Source organism: Saccostrea echinata, unplaced genomic scaffold, assembly GCF_033153115.1.
Source record: "Saccostrea echinata isolate AGI-Se365-2 ecotype Australia unplaced genomic scaffold, CSIRO_AGI_Sech_v1 ptg000001l, whole genome shotgun sequence".
Taxonomy (NCBI): Eukaryota; Metazoa; Mollusca; class Bivalvia; order Ostreida; family Ostreidae; genus Saccostrea; species Saccostrea echinata.
Window position 1 is genome coordinate 38,994,908 of NW_026889750.1, and position 25,814 is coordinate 39,020,721.

Genomic DNA, 25,814 nt, shown 5'->3' on the forward strand with positions numbered 1-25,814 from the left:
GTGTCCACAATATTATAAACATCTCTCAGTTTAAAAGGAAATGGACAAGATTCCAAAACATTGGAAAAAATTCAGTTGACAAAATCATTGTAACATACAAATCAAAATGCCTCCCACATAAAAAGTACCTCGACCCTTCATTTAAGAATTGTCAGCAACATATACACCTGCATCAAAATGTTGAATTAAAAATATTGTCAATAATATTTAGTTCAACCTGATACACTGATACAGAATAACTCCCAAGGCTTATTTGCGAACGTGCTCTACTTGTTTTAAATTTTTGTAATATATTACATATTTCATAATATATATGAATACTTTTTACGCATCCATTGTTTATACCTGTTGCTTTTACATTGCAATCACCAATTAAAATTCGAAAATTGCAACTGCATTCGTGTTTCGGGTGTTGGGATAATCCAAATCAGATAACATATAAACAGACCATTTTAAAATTTTTGCTTAATGTCAATCAAATACTGTAGATGAAACCATAAGTAAAATGTTCTGAAATTTCAATTTGATTCATGTAAAATTCTTGTCGGTGAACGACATTTAACTTTGAGGACAAAGATTTGGACCAAGGTACATTAACGTTGCATTACAAGAGTCTCTGAAGTTGAGCCAATAGTAACGTGATTTAGGTGGAGATCAAGGATGTGACATTTAACCGTATCCTTTCTTCTGAGTTCATTTTCCGCTATTTCAATAATTACTCTAATTAAAGTCTAAACGATACGATACACTTCCGGTTAGTGTAATCTGTCAGGAATGAAATAAAGAGAAAATATTCCATGTATTGTTTTTGGACATGGAATTTATTTTACGAGTGGGACAGGATTTTTTTGTTTTGATATTTTCACGAGTGCGAAGCATTCATCTGTTTAAGTTATGGGTGTTTTACTAGAAAAAAAAACATTTTTAGAAAACTAACAACCAACCTTTATGATAAACATAGCGATTTCCATATTTCTATCGTAATCTTTCTTTATTATCCCCTCGCAACGAAGTTGGAAGGGATGTAGTAACGCACTTGTGTGTGTGCGGGTGAGTGAGTGAGTGCGTGCGTAACGGAAGTTTAGCAAGTATATATCGGGATCGATGTGCTCTTTTTTGATGGGGATCCTTTGCTTTGCGGTGTCCTTATATTTGTAGACCATTTTCACCCGTATATGTGTTGATTTGATTCACAGAAGTATGTTCTATGTGCGAACATTTTCTAAACAGACAGGCTATGGAAATATAAATTGAAGATACAAGGGTATCAACTGTTCCGTTTCACTGCAACATTTTGCAGATTCTATGGTCGATACTATGACTTTGTTTTCAATTACAACCTGTCATTAGGTCGAATGTTGACTGAGTTTTTAGCACAAAAAAATAGACCATTATCTTTTATTTTGAATTGTCTATGGATTGTGGTTTAATTTTTATATGACAGTTGAAGGGTTAAGTTTTATTCTTGTTGTATTTTATATCAAGTGAAGCTATGTACAAATATATATCTTAGAATTCTTCTGTCGAGTGACAACTGAAAGCTTTCGGCATATATATTTTCTTTCAATAATTAAATAATATCAACCGTTTTCAAATTTTCTTTTCTTTTCATTAGTCTGTTTAGGCTTATAATTATATACCCCACTTTAACGGTCTTTAAATATGTTTTGCCTTAATATCAAGGACACAGACATGCATCCTTAAATGAATGCCAGTGAAATAATTCATGTACTTGTGGGGTTTTTCTCACCAGTAATGCATGCCATTTTTACATGCTTTTGTTTCATGGAGAATTGCAATATGAAAATTGGTTACACTGTCGTAAGTCGTACAAATATTTATTTTTTTAAATAAAAAATTCATGAACAAAATGAAAATATTCTAAAATTCCACCTGTTACTCTACAGAAGATAAATATATTTATATATTTTATATATATTTATATTTATATATTGGTATATATACATGTATATAAAAGTATATTTGTAATATACATGTACTTGATATAAAGGACATAAAGGAAATTAAGGCTGGTAAATAATCCTCCTTTTCAAAATAAATAGGATGAAAACGTCAGTCACTTATTTCTATATGATAAATACACTTGGGAAATACAATTTAATTTGAACAATGGATTCAAAATTCATTTCCGTTCTATTGTCTTATGATTGGTTCCATCTAGTGAATGCTCAACATAATATAGTTATATATATGGCACTGGACCATTTTGTAGGTTTTTTTTCAGTTTTATTAATTCAATGAATTTAATTTCTAAAGTGTCTATAAATTACATGATAATCAGAGGAGAGATACTATACTTTCCAATCATGTTAATGTAAAACATAACTCTTTCTTGGGAGTGAACGTATTGTACTGATGTAGAAAACTGCCTTATTAAAAGGATCTATTGATTTTTTGTTTTTCAAGGACATAGGCTTTTTCGTTTGAAGTGTAATTTGTTTTGCCCCATCAATAATTTATTGAATAAAACATTTCACGATGCAACCTTTTTTTTATCTTTTGGCAGACGATAGAACTTTCTTGACAAGGTGACAAGCAATAACCCTCTATGCTCCATATAAATCGAAAGATGATTTTATAATAGAATATAATGTTCTCTTTATTACATAATGAAAAAAAATATGGACTACTATACGATTGCAACTATATTTTCTTGCAGTTTGCAATGCAACGAGAACAGTGATCATTCATAAAACTTCATTTAACAATGCAAATTATGAGCAGAGCCAACACGGACCCCTTACAAAACCGAGGTGGGATCAGGTGCTATGGAGGAGTAAGCATTCCCAGCGACCGGTCACACCCACCATTGCTTTTGTCATGATCGGATAAATGAAAAGACAATGTAGTGTAGATATTTGTATATCGTTTGAAGTATATCAGTCAACATTCGACCAAACGATATATTGTTTTGGCAGACAGGGTCATTGTATCGACCATAGAATTTGTGAAATTGACATTAAACGAGATTATTGATATCCTTGTATCAGCAACGTATTTGTCAATAGCCTGACAAAATGAGAAACTCAAGTAGCATTCTAATTTCAACTTCAGAGTACTTGTGTTAGAATCAGAATGTTTTTTTTTTCTTTTACAAAATAAGTTTGCACATGACCGATGAATAGGTATGCAAATTTCTGAGTTCTGTTATAGTTGACGAAGCAATTGCTTTTGATGTCATTTTATTTTATTAGTTGAGGGATCGTTTGTATAAAAGTGTTGAAAATTTGTACGTTTCGATGCCATTGATTCTGGTAAAATTTTGTTATTTCAGATTTTACACTACTCCAGAAGTTTCTCTTTGCTGTTAATTTTCGAGCTTGATAGAGCGTTTACAAAAAAACCCCTATTTGTCTTTGTTTGTAAGGATTTTATGACGTTTAGGAAGCCAGTATAGGTATGGCAATTCAAATTCAATTTTTGTTTGTTAGGAATATTAAAAGTATTTATAATTGACATATGATTTTGAAGATTTTCTTCCTTTGGAGGAACTATATCAAGAGGCGTATGGGCCACATCGCTCACCTGAGCACTGTGGCTAGGAAAAAAAGCAAAAATCAGTTCAGTAGTGAAAAGCTTTAATGCATAAGTGGTCCCGACCTACCCCTAAGAAGGGGGGGGGGGGTGATTTGATCAAAATTGAATCTATACTTACTAAAGATGCTTACATATTTCTTTGACTAACTGTGACTTTTTCCCTACAAGTTTGAACTTTCATTATGGTCCTACCCAACCCTCAGGGGTCGTGATTTGAACAAATCTGAATTTTCACAATCTGAGGTTGCTTCCATATAAATATGACCAATCATAGCTTTGCACTTCTTGGGAACAAGATTTTATAAAAAAAAAAAAAAAAAAATGTCCTATGTATTCCTATGCATAACTTTAATCAATTGTGACTCCACCCTATCCCAAGGGAGGGGGGAGGGGGGGTCATGATTTTTATCAAATATGAATCTACACTACCTTAGGATACTTCCGAATAGTTGATAACCAATCATGGCTTTGCTGTTCTTTAGAAGATTTTTCCTATATATATTTCTTTGTAAAACTTTGATCTTCCATTGTGGCCCCACCCTACCCCCGGGGGTCATGATTTGAACAAACTTGAATCTACACCACCTGAGGATGCTTTCATATAAATATGGACAATTATAGCTTTGCTGTTCTTGAGAAGAAGATTTTTAAAAAATTTTCCTATATATTCGTATGTAAAACTTTGACCGTTCATTGTGGCCCCACCCTACCCCGGGGGTCATGATTTGAAAAAAACTTGAATCTACACTACCTGAGGATGATTCCACATGAGTTTCATCTTTCCTGGCCCAGTGGTTCTTGAGAAGAAGATTTTTAAAAAATGCCATTAATTTTTCACTAATTTGTAATTATCCCCCCTTGGAAGAGGGAGTGACACTTCGTTTGAACAAACTTAAATCCCCTTTACCCAAGGATACTCTGTGCCAAGTTTGGTTGAAATTGGTCTAGTAGATGACGACTTATAGAACTAAATCCCAACTTCTTCTAAAATGCAATTGTAATAATGAGCCTCTCATTGTTACATCACCTTTGGCAAGGTTGTTACCACTTTCAATTAAATGAGGAGTACAGGTTGAAAAAATTCATATTTTACTAGGTACTACGTTAAGCGAAATTAAAATTTGTTTCAAAATAGCAATGCTTATTATTGAATTGTTAGAATAATTCCTTTTTTTCATTGTACTTAGCAAGGAAACAATTTCGCAGATATTTGATACTTGACTTTCAATTGAATCTTGAAATGAAAAAAAAATGCTCGTTTACAATAAATACTGTATATCCATTAGGTACATAGATATACATTATAGATGAATAAAAAAAAATATTCACAGGTAAAATTTTAAGTTTGACTGATACAGTGTACAATTCCATGTGCATTTATTGTGAAAAATGAAAGTTAGGATTTTCAAATATATGGAACGACTTATTTTACACTCATGTCGCAAGATTAAATGAAAAGAAGACAAGTTGGCCAACCAATGAGAAAAAGACTCTATCTGTATATTGAAAAAATAAATATCGTATCAGTCATAAAATCAATTATCTGTAATTGCACTTCTTTATACATATTTTTGGATTTGTTCTTTATGTCATCATAAACACTTAGGCACTCTGTAAAAAATAATTCCAAATGACCACCCCCGCGGATATTAAATTGGGTTAGTTCTACGACTGACGTAACGATACGATAAAAATAACCCTGGAAATGGATTAATTTGTTACTATTCCAAATAATTACTATCCTCTGTTATACAAATTACTCCAAAAATGCTTTTCCATAAGTTTAAGTGATATTAACTTTGATTTAGGAAGATATGTTTTATCAAGTGCTTTTTCCTACTCAGGTTAAGTTATTTGGATTCTGAACATTGAAAAAAAAAATTAAATCCTAAAACTCATGGGAAAATTTGGAAATTAATTAAAAAACAGCTTGGCTACCTGGAATATTGGAATCAAAACAATGAGAAAACAAGAACAATGTAGATTCGAATTTCATTTTAAATTGAATTTCGTGCAATAAAAGTGTCATTCATCTATAGAACAATATCACGTGTTGTTATTCGAGATATTTTATGAAATTTTGTTTACCAGCATTCTCCTGTAATGTATAATGTCTAGATATTAATTAATGATGGTTTTCCGGGGAAAGAGTTTTTTCAGATACCTTCACCATATTTTAAGGTTATATTCCTTAAAAAATATCATTTTTAAGGTCAAGTTTGCAACAGTATTATTTCTCTGTTTGTTTTGTATGATAATTTAGATGTAAGTTCACTGAGACTTTTGAAGCATCCAAAGACTAAAGTTTTCAATATTTGAAAAAGCCTTATTCCTGAAAATCTTTTATTGGAAGAATTTCCCACAATTCTCTTCTCAGAACACTTTATTTGGGTCATTTGAGTCTCACAGGTGTGCATTTACTCTCCTTTTACAGTCATCGTCCTTATGGATCACGTTATGTCTTCGTAAGATTTTTAAAATATTTTCTGCTCTAAAACTGCTCAACGAATTTTACAATTTTGTACATACGAGGTGAAGTAACTCCAAGTTGTAAGAGATCGTGGTAAACCCCTGCCCTTTAATCAAACCAACGAAAATGTGAATCTAACGAAATTCTGAGCAGGCCCTAACAAAAAAGTACTATAGTTAACTATAGTTTACTATAGTTAACTATACTTTACTATAGTATCAAAGTTTTTTCACTATAGTAAATCAAAGTATTTTTTCTATGGATTTCAGATCGTTATATTTTGTGTTCTTCGATTCATACATACACATTGTTTTTTTATAATAAATTGAAATATTATTTGTATATTCACACATTATGTCCAAATTTAACATTACTTTATCGAATTTTAGAGATTTTAGGCTTTGAAATCTCAAAAAAAAGTTCTAGAGTAAAGTTTCATATTAAATCAAAGTATCAAAGTTTTCACTATAGTTAACTATAGTAAACTATAGATAACTATAGTATATTTTTGTTAGGGAGGCAAGCACGAACTACCTAAAAACCAAAATTGGGGAAAGTTATACAATGTACATAATAAAATGTATAATTTTAATGATAGGCACATATAGTCTATAGATCTACCACGTTCAGAATGTTTCTCAAAGAACATCAGCACTTTCAGGATAAGGAAAACCAGCAGCACCTCTTAGGAATTTCATTGGCCAACAAAAGTGTTTTTACACTGAACACGTGTGTCTATTGTCTTTGGTCAGGGAATCCGCCTTATATTTGTATTCACCTATAGTACAGCACCTACAGTACATCAAAGGAATACAGACGCAAATCGTCTTTACAGAATGGCTTTGAGACACCTAGAATTCTACGTTTATATAACAATTGTTTGTAAATGTGATCATGGAAATAATAACGATGGACATATTTCAAGTATGAAATGCATTTTAAAATATGATCAGTGTGTTTTTCCGATTGCAAGGAGTTTTGGGTTTTTTTCAAGCCTAATTTTTTTTATGTATTCTTAGTAGCCCATCATGCAATTCAACTCATTCCGCTGATTTGTCGGTTTTAAGTCACGTTGGTACCCCGTTTAGCAGGCAAATTTAGTCCAACTCCAGAAAATGTAGTTTCTATGCAACCATGTTTGTCCAAAAAGAATTTTTAATACATATCTGCAGAAAATAATGTCACAAGGAATACCCGGTGCTTATTGAAGAAGTTTGAACGAATTCTAGAGAGATTAAAGTATATTTCCACTGAAATATTATACAGTGGTGAAAACTGAAACGTAACATAACTTTTCTGTTTACCATGTCTCCACGTGATAGTCATTTCCTAGCTACACTTCCGTGAATGATTTACCTTATCCATTAACAGTCTTGCTGTAGTCTCACTAAATCTCGCCATAGCTACTGCAAACTCCAGGGTATTATAATTAGCAGAGAAATAAAAGGTTCCAAACACATAGGTATAGGGACCTTGTCTTCATCAGAAAAACTAACACATCGTATTAAAACGATGACTAATAATTGATATCAAATAGGCAGATAATATTCGACCTAATGACAAGTTGTTTTTGCAAACAAAGTCATTGTATCGACCCAAGAATTTACCAGATGATGACTTTAGACCAGTTTCTCGATACCCCTTTGACACAACTTATTTGTTATTGCTAGGCAGCCTTGAATTAAATTGAAAGTACACTGAATATTCTCTTGCGTATTAAATCAATTAGGGCGCATTATAACACCATATGCAAGTGATAATTGAATATTACTAGCAGTGCGACATTTAACTCCGGACACGACACTGTCCAGACTTTTTACTACCATTTCTAATTGTGATGTCCGAAAATAAATAATAGCACTTGGTGGGATTTCTTAGCAGTATCATAGGGTCTCATGTTGAACTCACAAACATCTCTTTTTTTAAAGATATGAAGTCCTAAAAGTCATAATCCCATGGGAGAATGGTGGGATTTTTAGTCCTAACAACGTTAACTATCCCACCTTTCTCCCATGGGAGAAAAAGTGTCAGATGGGATATTTTCTCCCATTGGGATTTTTTCTCCCACAATTTTGCTCAAATGGGATAAATCCCACGGATATTGACAATGAGTCATTTTCTCCCATACATTGTTAAACATTGTGTATATCCCATAGATTATGATAATGATATCTCACTTTGTTAAAATATATTCTGAATGTACAAACAGGTACTCCAAAGTTGACATTAAAAAGATGCTTGAGTTTCTGATTGACAATATCTATGTAGTTTTTGGTGACCAAGTCTTCCAACAATCTATTGGAATTCCCATGGGTTGTAATTGCGCCCCGTTATTAGCAGACATATTTTTGTATTTGTATGAAGCATAATTTATTCAAAAACTTGAAAACATGAAAAGAGGAAGTCTCTTTCTATGGCCTTTAATTCAACATTTAGATTTAACGACGACGTTTTATCAAATAACAATATTCATTTTTATTCCTACCATGATTTGATATATCTTTTTGAACTCGAAATAAAAGATACCACAGAGTCTGACACATCTGTTTCATATTTGGATATATTACTAGAAAAAGACGGTAATGGTAACCCAACAACAAAACTTTATGTTAGACGTGATGACTTTAGCTTATCTATTGTCAACTTCCCTTACTTATGTAGCAATATATCCTTATTACCTGCATATGGGGTTTGTATCTTCCAGTTGATTCTATATGCAAGAGTATGCTCAACGTACGAACAACTTCTAAAACAAGGCAAGCTATTGACAAACAAGCTGAAGAAACACGGATATCAACAGTCTCGTTTAAAGTCATCATTTTGCAAAATCTATGGTTGATACAATGACCTTGTCAGCAAATACAATCTATCATTAAGTCGAATGCTTACTGACGTTTTTCATATTAATTTGGCCATTATTTAAACACTGAATTGTCTTCGAATTTTTCCATTTGCCCGATCGCGACAGGGAGCACAAGGCGGGTGTGACCGGTCGACAGGGGATGCTTACTCCTCCATGGCACGTGATTCAGCCTCTGATATTGTTAGAGGTCCATGTTTGCTCTTCTCGCAATATGTATTGACCAATGGATTTTTGAGCTTGATAACTGTTTGTTATCTCCATATTTCATTGTATAAAGTGTTGAAATGTTGTGCGTTTTGATGCTATTGATTTTGGTAAAATGTTGTGATTTCAATTTTTATCAATTTTCTAAAAGTTCCTTGGAGTTTTTAAGTATCAACATCTGATAAGCAACACTTCTCGAATGTGTTTTTGTAAAGTACTCCTGAAGTTTCTCCTTCAAGCTGTTAATATTTTGGTTAGGAGTAAAGAAGGAGGCTTGATAGAACATTTACTGTAACCCGCTATGTATCTTTGTTTGTAAGGATTTTTATGTAGTTTAGGAATACAGTACAGTTAGAGTAATATAAATTCAATTTGATAGCTAGAAATACTAAAAATATTTAAAACTGACATATGATTTTGAAGAATTACCTCCTTAAAAATGGAACTATGAGTATAAGTTGCATTACCATTTGCAAAATTAAATCCAAGTTCCTCTAAAATACAATTTGAATAATGAGCCTTTCAAGCAAAGACAATATTGTTTCCTGCTTTGTCAGCTGGGACCAGTGCATATTGATTGTGTAATCTATATAAATTTTTTTCACTTCTGAATTATTAAAGACAGAAAGATAGATGGTTTTCATATTGCACCTCAACGAGGTTAATGTGAGGTTTCATCATCCATCTGATACTTTTAATCCATTCTGAAAAATATAAAATAAAACTACATACATGTTCTTAAAAAATGATTTCTGTTGACTGTTGTAACAAAAATCATCATAGAAAATATCAAATTCTTGCAGATCAGCGTAATAGGTTCAGCGTATGAGAGAGAGAGAGAGAGAGAGAGAGAGAGAGACTGTCCTATCGTTTGAAATTCCATTGTTCTACATCCTCCTAAATCCCCCCGACACCAATAAAAGAACAGTTTATAACCTTTGTTCTTATATTCCAATTCAAACGGGTTTAAATAAACACTAAAGATTTATTTTATCCTGATATATATTTAATATATCAATGAATACATTGACATTTATTACTATCTCTTTCGATTTACACAAGAAGAGTGACAATATTTACTAAACTGAATTAAATTCATGAAAGAAGAAATTGATATTTCACAAAAATTATTGGATTATATTACACAAACATTATAAATTCCGTAATTTTGAGTTGTTTTACAAACACACATGATTAAGAATAAGTTCGTTGTCACAAAATTAGGGGAAAATCCTAACAAAAGACATAACTTCAGTGGCCTCATCTAAGACCATGACATGTCTAAATTAATCCTCAGATATAGCTTAGTCCTTAGATAGCTTCACAAGCATGTCTGCAGGTCTTCCAACAATCTTTTGAAAATACGATGAGTACTTACGGGTTATAATATAAGTGTGCTCCTTCATTTGCCGACCTGTTTTTATATTCTTATGAAGCAAAATTTAATCAACAATTTAGATGCATAACGAGAAATAGAAAACTCTCTGTGTCTTTCGACAGTTAGACATATCAACGATCTTCAATTAAAGATAGCTAATTTAATTTATATGGGTCATTGAGAAAACACCTAGACAATATCGGTCACTTTTCATCATATTTTTACAAAATTTAAAATAAAACATATTTTCAAATGTAGAAACGTTTATTTTCTCGATGTGTGAAGTTTCATTTCATTTGATTTAATGGACTTAATGTTTCTTAATTTTATAATCAACATGTTTTTGTCTCCACGAATCGAAGCACTTGTAACTACATTATAACGTCAAAAACAGCGTTGTGAACGTTGTGAAACTTTCTCAAAACTTCCGTTTCTAACACGGTCTGTCTTACATTACCCTTTCCTCAAAACGTCTCCTAACACTTGACACTTTGTTTGCATTATTTGAGTGGCATAAGTTAGTTTGTCAGTGTTTTCAAATTGTTTACCGCGTAACTTTGCTTTCGCAAGTTCTACAACAGTGAAGCACACATAATTTTCCATAACGTTACTAACCTTTTCACCAGATTTTTCCCTATAATCAATTTCCACACAGACCGTCCATTGTCTGATTTAAAGTATCCATACTCAAAAACTGCCTTGGATTTTGTATACAAATGCATGACTCACTTTTAATATACATGTAATTCCTGGTTCCTTTAGCATTTTCAAAGTTTACTTTGGAGGTTTCTCGAGTCAATAAAAATTTTTATCACCACTTGCTACTCCATGGCGTCCTTCGACGTCATCTTTTGATATGTTTTTCCCAATTGAGGTCTTCTTTCAAACAGTGCAAATACCGCGTCACAATGTGTCATCTAAAATGATGCAAAAGTACTAAAGTTGAAAATTTCAATTCTATTTCGTTCTAGCATCAATTCTAGAACAAAGTAGAATTGAAATTTTCAACTTCACTTCTATTTCGTTCTAGCATCGAATATAACCTATCGAGAACACAATGCTAGAACGAAATAGAAGTGAGTTGAAAATTTCAATTCTATTTCGTTCTAGCAGTGTTCTCGAATATAACCTATCCTTGGGCAGTATAAAAACAATGACCAAACAGTTCAGGCATAATACGGCCCATAGATAGGTTATATTCGAGAACACAATGCTAGAACGAAATAGAATTGAAATTTCCAACTTTAGTACTTTTGCATCTAAAATGATGCAAAAGTACTAAAGTTGAAAATTTCAATTCTAACATTGTGTTCTCGAATATATCCTGTCCTTTGGCAGTATTTTGCCTGAACTGTTTGGTCATTGTTTTTATACTTCTGGAGGGAAAATACAAAAACTGCGTCCTAGGAAGAACACTTCTATAACAATAGAAATTGTTGATGGAGATGACGTCATCACTCAAGAAACCAGAGTGTACCAACAGTGGAAGGAGGACTTTTAATTATGCATTGAAATCTAATTTTTGAATGTCGTTGGTCCTACAACAGCACCTGGCCGTGTCGACAAATTGAATAACGTGCGTTAGCGCGGTATGATAATCTGTCGGCACGGTCAGGTGCTGTTATAGGATCGATGACATCAAAAAATAAGAATTCAATGCTTATATTTACATTCTCTTATTTTCTTTCTTCATAATTCTTAATTTCATTAATCTTTATTATGAATTTAGCGCCTTTCAGAACCGGTGTGCTTTACAAACGTAAGAGCCCTTGTGACATGGAAAGTTGAATATCGTAAATGAATACTGCGAGGGAAAAAATAACAAATTAATTTCAAACGTACAATTGTTTTTTTTTTTTACAATAATTTAATAGGGTTAATTGTTTTTAATTATATTGAACCAAAACAATATACGTTTTGGTGTTCCTAGAGTATTGAAAATGCATATAGGTCCTACTGTATACTTTACCGCGCGCCATCACGGTAGCTCAGTCAGTAGAGCGCTCGCTCTGTGATCGGAAGGTCGTGTGTTCGAATCACGGCCGCGACTGACCTAAGTCGATAAAAAAAAAAAAATAGGTAGCAACTGTTCCTTCGCCAAGCGCTCGGCACTTTGAAGTGAAAGTTGCGGGTCCTTCGGATGAGACCTTAAAAACCGAGGCCCCGTGTCACGGTAGGCGTTGGCACGATAAAGAACCCTCACTGCTCAATGGCCCTGAGTGCCGAGGAAAGGTCTAAATTTGAAGCCCTTCACAGGTATATGGTGACGTCTCTATATGAGTGAAAATTTCTCGAACTGGACGTAAAACAACATACAATCAATCAATATTCTACCGCGCAGTGACAAGGTTCCGTGTGTGTTATAGGAGACTGAATGTTGTAGATTTCACAAAGAAAATTATACTGAATGTAAATATAACATATATAACATGCCTGATGACAGAGTTTAAGTTTGAATCCAGATGTGCTCGAAACCAACATGACTAATTCCCTGTACTAAGCAGATTAACAACCTAACAGAGCCAATCCGTTGAGGAAGTTGCAAGAGTGGGCCTCAAGTCGAAAAATGGATCTGCAAATGGTTAATATGACAAAATACCTTGTGATGTACAGAAGACCATCAATGACAGGAATTCTACAGAAATTACTCCAGTTGAAATTTGATACAATGGTACTTGTATGATTCCATCTACATGAAGGCAAGCCAATATATGTCCTCCAGGACCCCAGCTCTGACAAAAGAGTACCACATAATCATGATTATTACAGAGGGATAAGTCTCCTGTCCTGTATTAGCAAACTTTACAGAACCATAACAAACACAAGACTGACAGAATTTCTTGATGACGGCTACATACTGACAGATGATATGAATGGTTTCCGACAAGGGCAATCTTGTGAAGATCATGTATTTGTGTTAAATAGTATTGTTGTGTTGTACAAAACAACAAAAATGTCTACAAAAACTTCATTGACCTTAAGAAGTATTCTGACTTAATTGACCGGGAAATGCTCCTCTACAAGATGATGCTAAATAATATTGATGGCGAAGTCTCAATTCCATTAAAATTATTTACACAATTTCAGTTTCAAGTCTGAAAATAAAGGGAAACTAACTGAGTGGTTCTAGTGTTCAACTGGTGTCAAACAAGGCTGTAACCTATCACCCACACTATTCGCAATATTTGCAAATGACTTAGTTCATGAAATCAACATTCACTATCTTGGAGTAACCATGGGCGAAACTAAGATTCTAATTCTGCTTTACGCGTACGACATACATGTAGTTCTCGAATTGTTGCCGACACTTTTGACAGAAAAAAACACAACAAATAAATTATGCATATAAAGTTGGAAATAAACAGCTAGAATAAACAACTAGAAACAGTCTGCACCTGCCGTTACCTTGGAATTCTCTTCCAAGAAAAGAGCAATTTTGCTCCAAACAGTAGCCATTATCCAAACTAGGAGGAAGAGCGCTAGATAGCATTATTAACAAGACCAATCATCTCAAGGACTTTGGATTTGCTGCAGTTGTGTTGATATTGGATTACTATGCCTCTATGCGGGGCACAATCTATTGAAAATATCCAGCACCCTGCTTTACAGTACTACCTTAATTGGAGTCCACCGTTTTAGGCATTGGAGCTGCATCCTACATGTACGATTATGAAATCGTCTTCTTATAAATAGTAATCTAATCACCAAAATAGTGATTAGTGTTCAATTATGATTATATTGTGAACAAAAACAACTAGTCAGCAGAAGTTAAGAAGATAACGGATCAACTTGGAAACCACTGTTGCTATTGAGGATGCTTAGATCAGAGCGCGTGAACTTTACATAATGAATTGGTGGTGTGATATCAAAACTGAGGACATACAAGACACTGAAAACTTCCTTGGGATGTGAAGATTATGTGAAAACGAACTTGAATAGATGTGAACGTGCGACTCTATATCAATTCTTAATGGGAATTCAACCGTTACGTATCTAGAGACTGTCCGTTATATAAATGAAGAACCTAGTGAAAGCTTAATATGTAATTTTTGTAACACTGGATATGTTGAAGATGAACATCATTTTTTTCTCCTTAAAAGTTATACGTAAAATGAAATCAGACTTCGGTTTTTCATGATGTCGATATTAACTTTACAGACCCAAATGTCCTCATACATATTGAATGTTCACACAAGAAAATGTGCTAAGTTTTTCTTTAAAGTATGTTTATATTTTAGCTGGAGAATCACAACACACAATTCAAGTAAATCTTAATATTAACCTTGTGTCGGAGGAATACTTCACATAAAACTTGATATTAACCTTGTGTCGGAGGAATACTCGGTTCTGGTCAACAAAGTTTGTTCAGAAGCTTATCGTGATGTTATTAATAGATACGGTATCCAGTTCAAGTTTTTATACATCCTTTAGGACTAAAGAGAATAATTGAATTCAGGTTGGTTGCTTGTAGGAGGAATAATGTTTGCTAGAAAGCACCTGGAAGCATTTCATGACTTTTTAAATAAAGTTCAATTTTATCTGAAGTCTGCACTCTAATTGTTGTTTTGCAATTAAAATACCTATCCACAAAGATGCCCCTGCTAAGATTATGAAAACGTTATTAATTGTAATTTTTTAATACAGAAGTGATCGGACAATCCCCCTTTTGTAATGGTTATAGTAAACGCATAAATAGTTCAATGCTCGGGGTAAAGCAGTTAGATCAAGTGATTAACAAAATCAATAGCTTATCGGCTGTGACAGAACGAAAATATATGCTTCAGTTTGTTTTTTTTTTTTCGTACGACCACAGACAAAAAATAGTCGTTTTTTATGTTTTATGTTTATGTTATTGCTAGATGAGAAGGACTTAAGAGTCCAAAATGTTAAATATAAATTTGTCGGCGGGGCGATCATAGCTTAGTTCCAACGACCATAAATTGAAAAAAAAAATCTATACAAACATACTTATCTGTACTTATATCACATATAGTTTCTATACAAACATACTTATCTGTACTTATATCACATATAGTTTCTATACAAACATACTTATCTGTACTCATATCACATATAGTTTCTATACAAACATACTTATCTGTACTCATATCACATATAGTTTCTATACAAACATATACTTATCTGTACTCATATCACATATAGTTTCAGGGGAGATCATTTTGATCTCTTCTATGTGCAGTTTAAAAAGCATTACTTATCTAACCCGGTTCTGAAAAACACAATATATCATTTGTAATAAAATCAATGACTTCTCTTTTTTCTTTAAAAAAAGATTAATTTTAACAAAATATATTTATTTTATGCTTTAAAGAAGGATGCCTATTTTATGTTTTAAAGAAGGATGCCTATTGTATTACCCTTCTAGCCTCAGGACCATGCTTTTAACAATTGAACATTTACATTGAACAATTTTCATACAGGCTTCATTTCTCAATTTCTCTCTCTCTCTCTCTCTCTCATTTGCCCGGTGCTTCAAGAGAAGAGTTTAAAAGCACCCCTCCCGTATAAACAACTAAGAATGCTTTGTGACAAGATTGCTTTAAAGATTCTTGGAGAGTTAAATTTCTGAAGTCTTCAGAAAAGACAACACACGCAGTATAGATTTTTGTGAACAAAAAGTTTGAACAAAACTTCTGCTTCAGCTTAGCTATCATTTGTAAACAGTAGAATAATCGGTCCTATTGATTTAAAAGAAAAGTTGGAAATTATATGAAGTTTACAGTTGCCACTAAAAACACCCCGGCTGTATAACTTTAATGATAAAAAGTCACATGAACTCTGGTACTTGTTTTTGAACAATGTGGAGTGCACAATCAATGCTAATTTTCTGAAAGAAACGCATACCTGCTCTGTATTCACTCTCAACCCCAGGACTTAAATCATTGATAGATTAAATCGCTCATACTCGAACCTACACGTACTTTGAACAAACTATTATGTATACTATTATTACTAACATTTCGCTGAAGTAGTCTAGAGAGCTCTTTTAAAAGTATTATGTATGACACAAAATAAACTCACTATTCGTGTTTTAAGTAATATTGATAGACTACATTTTATTTAATACATGTATTTGAAAACTCAAAGGGGTGTGGGGGTGCAGAATGCACTCTGGTTGATCGAAGCCTTTGGTTTTCTCCTCTCTCTCTCTCTCTCTCTCTCTCTCTCTCTCTCTCTCTCTCTCTCCACTTACATGTACAAATGAAAACGTATTTTTAATTCTTTTTTTTGTCGCTATTACAACCGTCCATTTTAATTAAAATTAAATTAAGATTAAAATGAGATTTTAAAAAAAATATTTCTTAACGATAGAGAGAGAAAGAGTTATCTAATTGTATACTTGAAACATGTTTGTCTTCTATGCACGTTGGTTTATTTTTTTTAAAGTAATTTCGACTTCGAAATGCCCACATTTTTTTTATTTTCTGAAGTAACTTCGACTTCGAAATACATGTAGATGTACCAGTGTGGCTACCATGCATGATGACCCCCGCACAGGGGCAAAATGTATTATGATATTGGTCCTTGAGACAAATCCTCAATTTTTGACTTTGGGTCGTGTTATCATTATTAGTTGTAAAGACCAATACATGTACATGTACCTTATATTGATTAAAGAAGTCTCTCCTTTACATTTTGTGCTATTTGCTTCGGGATCGAGATCTAGTAAATTCTCAATTTCACATTCCGGTGATGGTGGCTAACGTAAACAAAAGTTAAAAATCATAACCATAAATATGTTTACTGATATTACACTCGAAGCAGTAACATTTAAATCAAACTGGAAGAAAGAAAGGTAAACTGGTGTTGGAATACATTGATGTTCTTCTTGTGTGATAAAATTGAATGTTTACCTACACTAAGCCTACAGTAATTTGAAGAAAATGATACTTTCTCTGTCTTAATTCATTTTAATTTTACGCAGATCTTTGGCCAGTAGTGGTTGTCAGACCGCAGATCTTGTGTTTGAAGAAGTGGCGTGCCAATCAATTAAATACAAAACTGTAAAGGTTGGTAGATTGAATTCTTTAAGACTATGCATGCCACTATGTTGTGTTTTCGGGTAAGGGCTTAGTAGAACTAGTAACTCGAGTATTGTATGATAGCTTAATATTTAGTTCAGTGAGGCCTTGATCATTCTAAATACAATGATCACTTGAACCTTCTTCGAAAGAAAGAATTTAACCTTAGTCTAAAAGGAGAAGCCCTAGCAATTTACATTTCTCTAACATATACATTTATTGATTAAATTGTATAAAACTGTGTCTTGGGAAAGGCTGTTACCACAGTTGAGATACATTGCTGCACTGCAGCAAAAGAGAAGGGAAAAAAAATCTTTCTTCAATTTTTGAGAATCAAAACTTCAAGAAAATGGGCTCCAATTTAATACATGTAATAACAAACCCTTTACAGCTATTGTGTGACTTTCAACCAATTAATCAATGCATATAATAATAAAGGAAAAATTCACACATTTTCTTGGGGGGGGGGGGGGGGTTAGTTTTTTTAAAGATTTTTTGTACTAGCTTCAAAATTTATCTGCCATATGACATTTGAAACTCTCTAAATACACAAACATTTAATATAAAACATCAGCAAATTACAGTTATCTGCCACAGTAACTGAATATTTTGTTAAATCATAGACACTGTTAGAAAGAATCATAAAACCCAGATCCATAGGATAAAATAAATTTAATGATAGTACATTGTATTTAATTTAAATTGTAGCTTATTTCAAGTTCAGTGTATTTTTATTTTAGATCCAGACTGAAGATGACAGCGATAAGTTTACAGGCTTTGCAAAGGATGATTCTGGAAGGCTGGCAGAATTTTTACAGCGAGTTGAACCTGTTATGCATAAACAACTTGAAATGAACTTAAAAAGCCATGCCTTTGATGGTGAGTATATATTTGATAGATTGCTTTGCATACTTTTTTTTTTATTTTCATGAAGTAAGATTTTGTGAAATTTTATTTGTTTTTAACTTTAGTATTACATTTTGGAATGAAAAAAATAAACAGTAAAATTATGTATCAATTGCAAAACTTACATGAATAATATATTTATTCTTAATTTAACAGACAATTTTATTCGGAAAGTTTAAATGATTGAAGAATATTATATGTATATTTGGTAAGACATGCATATTTTATTGATAGATTATGAAGTGACTTGGGATGAAGGTTCCTCCACAATGTCAGCCATCCACAAGCTCTCAAATGCTGCACATGAAGGACAGGTAACAAAACAATAGAAGAGCATCATTGAAAATATATTATTCTATTATGAATAAGAATTTCTTAAAATAAGAAAATGAAAATGAAAATTTGATATATATCAATTTTAATCATATTCATGAACCAGAACTTTATTTATTAGTTTCAGATCACAGGCTTATCTTGGAACTCAACAGGGGCAGTTATTGCTGCTTCGTATCCTTCAAGCTTTTTTTTTTATTTTGTTTTTGTTTGTCAACATTTTTGTTGTAATATAAAAGTACATCTATAACAGAATTAAAACAACAAAGTGTTATCTCAATTTTAACAACACTTTAGAATTTGACTATCTATATTTTGAATGTTTGCATGCATCCTGCCTTAACAAGGTTAAGCTATGGGAGATTTGATCATGAAGACTGGTGTACTCACAAAACATCACTTTGTACATGGAATTTAGAACGGCGCAATCTTGACGAAAACAAACCAGACACAACTCTCGAGGTATCAAGTTGTCTGATGTGTACAGCTTTCCACCCCACAAATCCAGCTTTGATAGCTGGAGGAACGTATAATGGTGAGACATATGAAAAACATGCACCAAAGAAAATTACTGATGGAAACATGTATATACATTCATTTGTAAAATTTATAAAGGTTTAATGTTTTGTTTTCTGGAGAGAAATATTTACAAATGTTATAGGTGTTGTGATTGTGTGGGACTTGAGTCGGGATGATGACATGGTATTGACCTCTTCTGGACTTGGTGATGACTCGCACAGGGAACCAGTTTCTAAGGTCACATGGGTACCAGACACATCGTCCCTTAAAAAGAACAAATACTTGGTATGATTAGACATGTCTAGAATTTATTATTGGAAGTAAGGATAGTCATATTTTCTATGCCTTGTTATAGATGAGTCAGCTGATGTTTGTTTTGCATCCTTCCGTTTATAAGTCAGCTAATGGAATTCATATCATTCAATATTTGCACACTGTAAGACTCCGAATTAAAAAAAAAAAACATTGTCAGTAGAGGCATCATGAGAAAGAAGTCCGTTGTAGACCTAATTGAAGTCATGATGACCATATTTTAAAATTTCATGGCTATTCATGCTCATGAAATTCATGTAGTGTCAAGGTAAAATTTTGTATCCTACAAGGCCTAGAGATATAAACCCTGAACTGTTGATATGTTGTTTGGAAGAGGTGGAACATTTTGGAGCACAAAGCAGATTAATCCAAATACTGGTATCAGTAAATGTTTGATGTTTTTAAACAGCTTGTCAGTGTCAGCAGTGACGGTAAAATGCTTGTTTGGAAAATGGACAGGAAGACAAAGCAGATAGAACTGCATAATGGGTAAGATTTTTATGGAACAGTATATATCAAAATAGAAGTTAAAATACACAATATGATATGAACATTTTAGACTATTTGCTGTCTTGAAATGTGTGGCTTAGATTTGAAATAATTTTAAATATTATACATGAATATGATAAGAGAATACAAAACAGAGATTGTGAAATGTATATTTTCATGTTCTTAAACCAGTATTTATTTTAGGCATTGGTAATGAAAAGATTCCATAATCAATTGTATTTTAGTACAATTAAGTAACTTTTATACATTTAGTATAAATTAAGTCACAATTATTAAACACTGTATTTTCCGGGAATTAAGTAACAGGTATTGTAGGTGAACATTAATGAAAACAAATCACAACTGTTGTAGTTTTGTTTTGATGAACATGAATCTCCCCACACAATTGCGTAAATCGCGGAGCATGCGAAGTGACAAGGAGGTGGGCGTGACCTGTATCTCATACAATGCAGAGAATAAGGAGAGTTTTGTGATTGGCTCTGAGCCTGGAGCAGTGTTTAAATGTTCCATGTCAGCACATGGAGAACCAGCAGGAAGTATGTATATTTATTTTTTATGTAAGTTTTTTTCCTCCCTATCTCTCTTGCTTCTGATTGAGAATTTTTTTTAACTTTATAAATTTATGCTAGAATTTCATCTTTAGATCTCAACTTTAATTTCTAGAACATTTTTGTTTTCCTGTTTATTGTGTCTGATGTGTTAAGAGTGATTGAATAAAGAAAGGGGAAGGTACATGGAGTATTGTTTTAAAGAGTTGTCTAACCTTTAGGTGGCAGTGAAACATATCGAATCAGAGATGGTAAGAATGCAGTGTTCACACAATCATGTATCCAATTGTATAAGTGATACTATTATAACTATATATTTATATATGAGTGATTGTATTGAATGTAGTGTTTGTTATTTATGAAATAAAATAGTTAGAATGATTTGTTGTATATATAGAGGATATTCAATGTTTTTTGGTTGGATATAGAATATATTTCACGAGTGGGACAGGATTTTTTGATATTTTCCCGAGTGTGAAGCATGAGTGAAAATAAAAAAATATCCTGTCTCACGAGTGAAGTAAATTCCACATCCAACTACAAAACATTGAATTTCTGTTTGTTACATTTTCTTTGATTTCCCTTTGCCTCTGTCTTTTCTTAACACAATATCATAGGCTGTGACATCATAGTTGAGCAGTTGAGACATCATAACTTAGCAATTGTGAGATTGAAAACATCGTAACATGGACTTAAGCAACATACATGTATTTGGGTAGAAATTGGCAGTTTTAGTCTCTATCAAGATGGTTTAATTACTATCTTTATCTTATGACAGGCCAGAAATTATATTTTACTGACTTAATTTGATATACTTTCACACTCTGACAGAATATCACTTTGGTATCCTTTCACACTGTGACAGAATATCCCTTTTATTCAGTGAATAAATAAATCACAGTATTTCACTGTTGAAAAAAATGTAATAAACATGTATGATATTTCTAAAGATTCAATCAGCTCTCTCTACCAGTGCAGATTTATCAGACATAAATATCAACATTTCATGAATTTTGTTTCACATTTTAAAATATTGTGTATTACACAAGCAAGTTCAAACATATATAATATATATAAAAAGATCTTTAAAAAGAACCATTGTAAAGAAAAGACTGGATGGCCATGTTTTGTGTCATAGGACACCAGCAATTTAATTATTAATTAAAGCTCTGTTCTGATTTGAGATATATTAATTATTACCAAAAACTGTTTTCGTGCTTAACTTATTTTCCCGTTTTTATTCACTGTCGAAGGTCTTAAGTTTTGCAGGTATTCAAATCACCAAAAATCTAAATTAAAAGCAAAAATTAAATATTTTTATACCAAATATTTTGATTATTGACATATATGGAGACAGACAGGCGATGTCACATATATACAAGTATAATCTTTAAAAGCAACATTTATATAAAGTTTTCATTGACCAGTAGAAGAGTAGAAATTAATCAAAATCTCAGATTGAAAAGGGAAAATGTTCTGAAACTAAAATTGTGTGCTATTTTATGGATGACTAAATTGCACATACTTGTACATGTATGTGTATTTATAAATAATTCTATTTAAAAGTATCTGTTTCTTTCAAGACAGTAATAATTATTAATAATTAAAATATAAATGATTTTTGCTTGGAGATTGGGAGCTTTCGCTTTCAGATGACTCACCACCATGTCTGTGTATGCATTATTAACATTTTCTGGGTTTCTTGTTCTAGATGTAGTATATTTATATGCTACTTTTCATTATTTGAATCCCAAAGGAAAGAATTGATAGTTATGTGAACAAATTCTAGGCATGTATTTTCTGACTATCTAGAAGCATTATCATTGATTTTTTTTTTTTGCGTATATGTGTATCATGTTGGCATTGTGACTTTTTGCATATTATGAAAGCTTACCTGGCTTATGTAAAATTCACTCAACAGGTCTAATTACAATTAAACTCTATATCTTTTTATTTTTTTAAAGAAAAGAATTTTGATTTAAAAAAGCAAGGCTGTTAAGGGTAGATCAGAGTTTTTTATGCATGCTTTTCCTCATTTTAGGTAATATTATATCATCTGTCCAACTAAGATCTCCTGTGACTTTCACATATGCCTATCACTATGGGCCAGTGTATTCAACAGAGTTCTCTCCCTTCCACAGGAATGCTTTTCTAACCTGTTCCATGGACCAGACATTACGTTTATATAACATGCTTCAGGTATTTCTCCTTTAATTTTTGTTAATCTGTAATTTAGTTTTTTTTTAAAATTCTATTTCATGTGAACAAAACTTTTGGAGCCCTGTTCTTAGTTTAATGTGAAAAAACTAGTTCTGTTGTTCAGTTTGCTCTGACTGATCATCATTTCCAAGTCAGTTTTGTTTAACTTTGTCTCATTGCCTGCATTTTTAGGGAGAAACATTGTGATAAGTTTTTTTTGGTCATGCTAAGCAAAATTTTAAAAATTTAACATACTACATACGAATTTAAAATTTGACTTTGTTCAGAAACAGCCAATCATGACCATTGAACCAGGAGAGGGTGTGATTTACTCAGTGAAGTGGTCATTCAGTCGTCCAGCCATGTTTGCAGCCACTACAGACACTGGGCTGCTTTTACTGTATGACCTGACCCAGAATCAGCCAGTCCCTGTGTATAAGTTAGAGGCAGGCGGGCAGATAGGGAACACTAAAGCACCTGTACTTACCTGTCAGTTCAACCCTCATCAGTAAGTAGACATATGTTTGCATGTATTCATTTAAATTACTGTTTAAACACTGTCAAGACCAGTCTGTTTGACTACTGTAAGTAAATCCTAAATTATCTGTGCTTGAAATTTGAAGATGATAGTAATGGAAGGTTACCAACAACAAAATATAAAGACCACTAATTATTTCCTAATTCAGAGGTCAAAGGTTTATGTCGACTCAGTTGACAGTATTGAAACATTTCTTATGTAACTCGTTATAATCAAAAAAAGGTTATCCAAATGTAATAAGAGTGTTTGATTTACCAATGATGAGAAATGTCAAGGCCTTCATAAACTCTGGTACATGGAATTACAATATTTTGTCTTGCTTATTTGTGTGTAAAATTTAATTGAAAAAAAAACTTAGCTGATTTTATCATACTAAACAGAGATAAGTATGTTTTTTCATCAGTCATCACATAAAAGCTTAAGGTGAATCTTTTATGGTGGATTTGAAACATTCATTTTGAATTGCTTCATTTTTCATGAAGTTTATGATGATATTGGATCTTCCTCTTCTGAAATATTTTAAAAGCTTACTTGAGTCAAAGTGAACTTTTCTGAACAAACAGTAGCCAGCATCAATCTGTCGATCTGTCTGTTGATTGATTATTGTTGTTTTACGCCGAGTCGGCAATATTTCAGCCATATTTCGGCGGTTCGATCTGTCTGTAAATTGAAAAGCTATCAAAGAAAAACAACGCCACAATTAGTCATGTTCGTACATGTATGAAAATAAACTTGTGTAATGTACTTTAGATTAAAGTTTGTTCCAGACAGGACCATCAGGCTAGAACTGGGCCACAATGGAGGGTCAAAGTTACATATAGTCATTTATAGGAGAAGTCGTCATAATTTGCAAGCATTTCCATGTGGTGAAGATTCAGTTTCATTCAAATCCTGATGCCTTACAGTGTAGGCTAGAGTGGGGACCAGTAAGGGTTCAGTTTTATAAGGAAATTTATAGTGGAAAATATCAATCTGATTAAAATCAGATCTTTGTTATGATCCAAAATTCTGATGGTCGCTGTACAGCAACCATCAGGATTTCGGAGCGTACAAAGATCCGATTTTGATCAGATTGCATAAAACATTTGTATATATAGGAAAATCCTTAAAAATCATCTTATCAAGGTAGCAAGATGACAGTTTACAGCAGAAAACAGGCATTTTACAGTAGATGACAGTTTACAGCAGAATACAGGCATTTATATGCAAGCATTCCCTTGTAATTTGGATTAAAATTTTTTCAAGGTTAACCTTACAAATTAACTTTGGGCCAAAATTGAGTAACAAAGTTTTTGTACAGATAAATGTTGACATTTGCAAGAAGGAGAAGGTCACAATTTGTAAATTTAACACTGAACATCAAAACACTGTAAATTAGAATTGTTTAAATCATGGCCTTTAGTTTGATGGGGTTTGATTTATCTGGTTTACATGTACAGATTCTTTTGTCAAGCTCATGGTTAATATAGGTGAGTATTATGACCTAATGCATTCATTTTACATTTAACACTTGTATTTCAATATATAAAATAAATACCACTGCTTTCTTTGATCTTGTTAAGAAAATGTTTTTTTTTCCTTTCAGACACAACCTGATTGCTACAGGGGATTCCACAGGTTGTATACAAATTTTCCGCATCAGTGATAATTTGAAGACGCCTGTGTCACGTGATTTGGAGGTTTTAAGTGACTTGGTTGATATTAAATCAGAGTCCTAACTTCTGTAAATTAGTAAACTGTTATGTATAGATCTACAAATTAACTTAAAGCTAACTTGTCAATAAAATCCGTCCAATTCAAAAAGATTTATGTGATACATTGTTGTCATCCTCCTTTAACTGAATCCTCTAAACCATAGTAAATTATCTGTATGCACAGGTACATGTACTAGTATGTCTGCTTTCCTTAAACTGTATTCATTTATACTTGCTTGAATCCTCTTATTGGCTCTTAATCTTTTGTCCGAACTGTACCAAATTCTTTTGAACTCTTATGAATTTGTCTGTCAACTGTATAAATTTCTTGTTGCCTATTGTGGTTTAAATCTGTGTAAAGTTACTTTAAATTCCAAAATCACAGTATAGACCTAGAGCAATAGTTCTGAGCAGTGAACTACTATAATGTATAATGAAAAGCGTTCATATTGAAAAGAGCCATGAATTTTTAAATTTTTAGACCTGTATGCATGAGTATTTATTAATGGAATGCTTTCATACGAACAGTTTCTAAAACGAGGCAAGGTATTGACAAACAAGTTGATGAAACAAAATATCACTATTCTCGTTTAAAGGTTTTATGGTCGATACAATGACCTTGTCAGCAAATACAATCATTAAGTCAAATGCTGACTGACGTTTTTCTTACTGTTATGCCATTATTTATATACTGAATTGTCAACGGATTTTTCCGTTTATCCCGATCAGGGTGTTGCTA

At 32.6% G+C, this 25,814-nt stretch overlaps 1 protein-coding gene across 2 annotated transcripts; it reads left to right on the top strand.

Annotated features, from left to right (window-relative positions):
- The first annotated feature begins 17,189 nt into the window (after positions 1-17,189).
- On the top strand, positions 17,190-25,413 carry LOC133179166 (cytoplasmic dynein 2 intermediate chain 2-like). 2 transcript variants are annotated; one of them, XM_061313949.1, is made up of 13 exons: positions 17,190-17,290; positions 17,420-17,504; positions 18,257-18,395; positions 18,657-18,736; positions 18,877-18,929; positions 19,109-19,290; positions 19,417-19,559; positions 19,996-20,075; positions 20,448-20,632; positions 20,866-20,895; positions 22,686-22,843; positions 23,131-23,351; positions 24,967-25,413. In XM_061313949.1, exons 1-13 carry the CDS (start codon positions 17,232-17,234, stop codon positions 25,097-25,099), a joined length of 1,548 nt encoding a protein of 515 aa, XP_061169933.1. In that variant the 5' UTR covers positions 17,190-17,231; the 3' UTR covers positions 25,100-25,413. The 2 variants fall into 2 exon arrangements, with proteins under 2 accessions (XP_061169933.1, XP_061169940.1); XM_061313956.1 differs by lacking the exon at positions 20,866-20,895 and having other exon boundaries at positions 17,198-17,290.
- Positions 25,414-25,814: the final 401 nt, after the last annotated feature.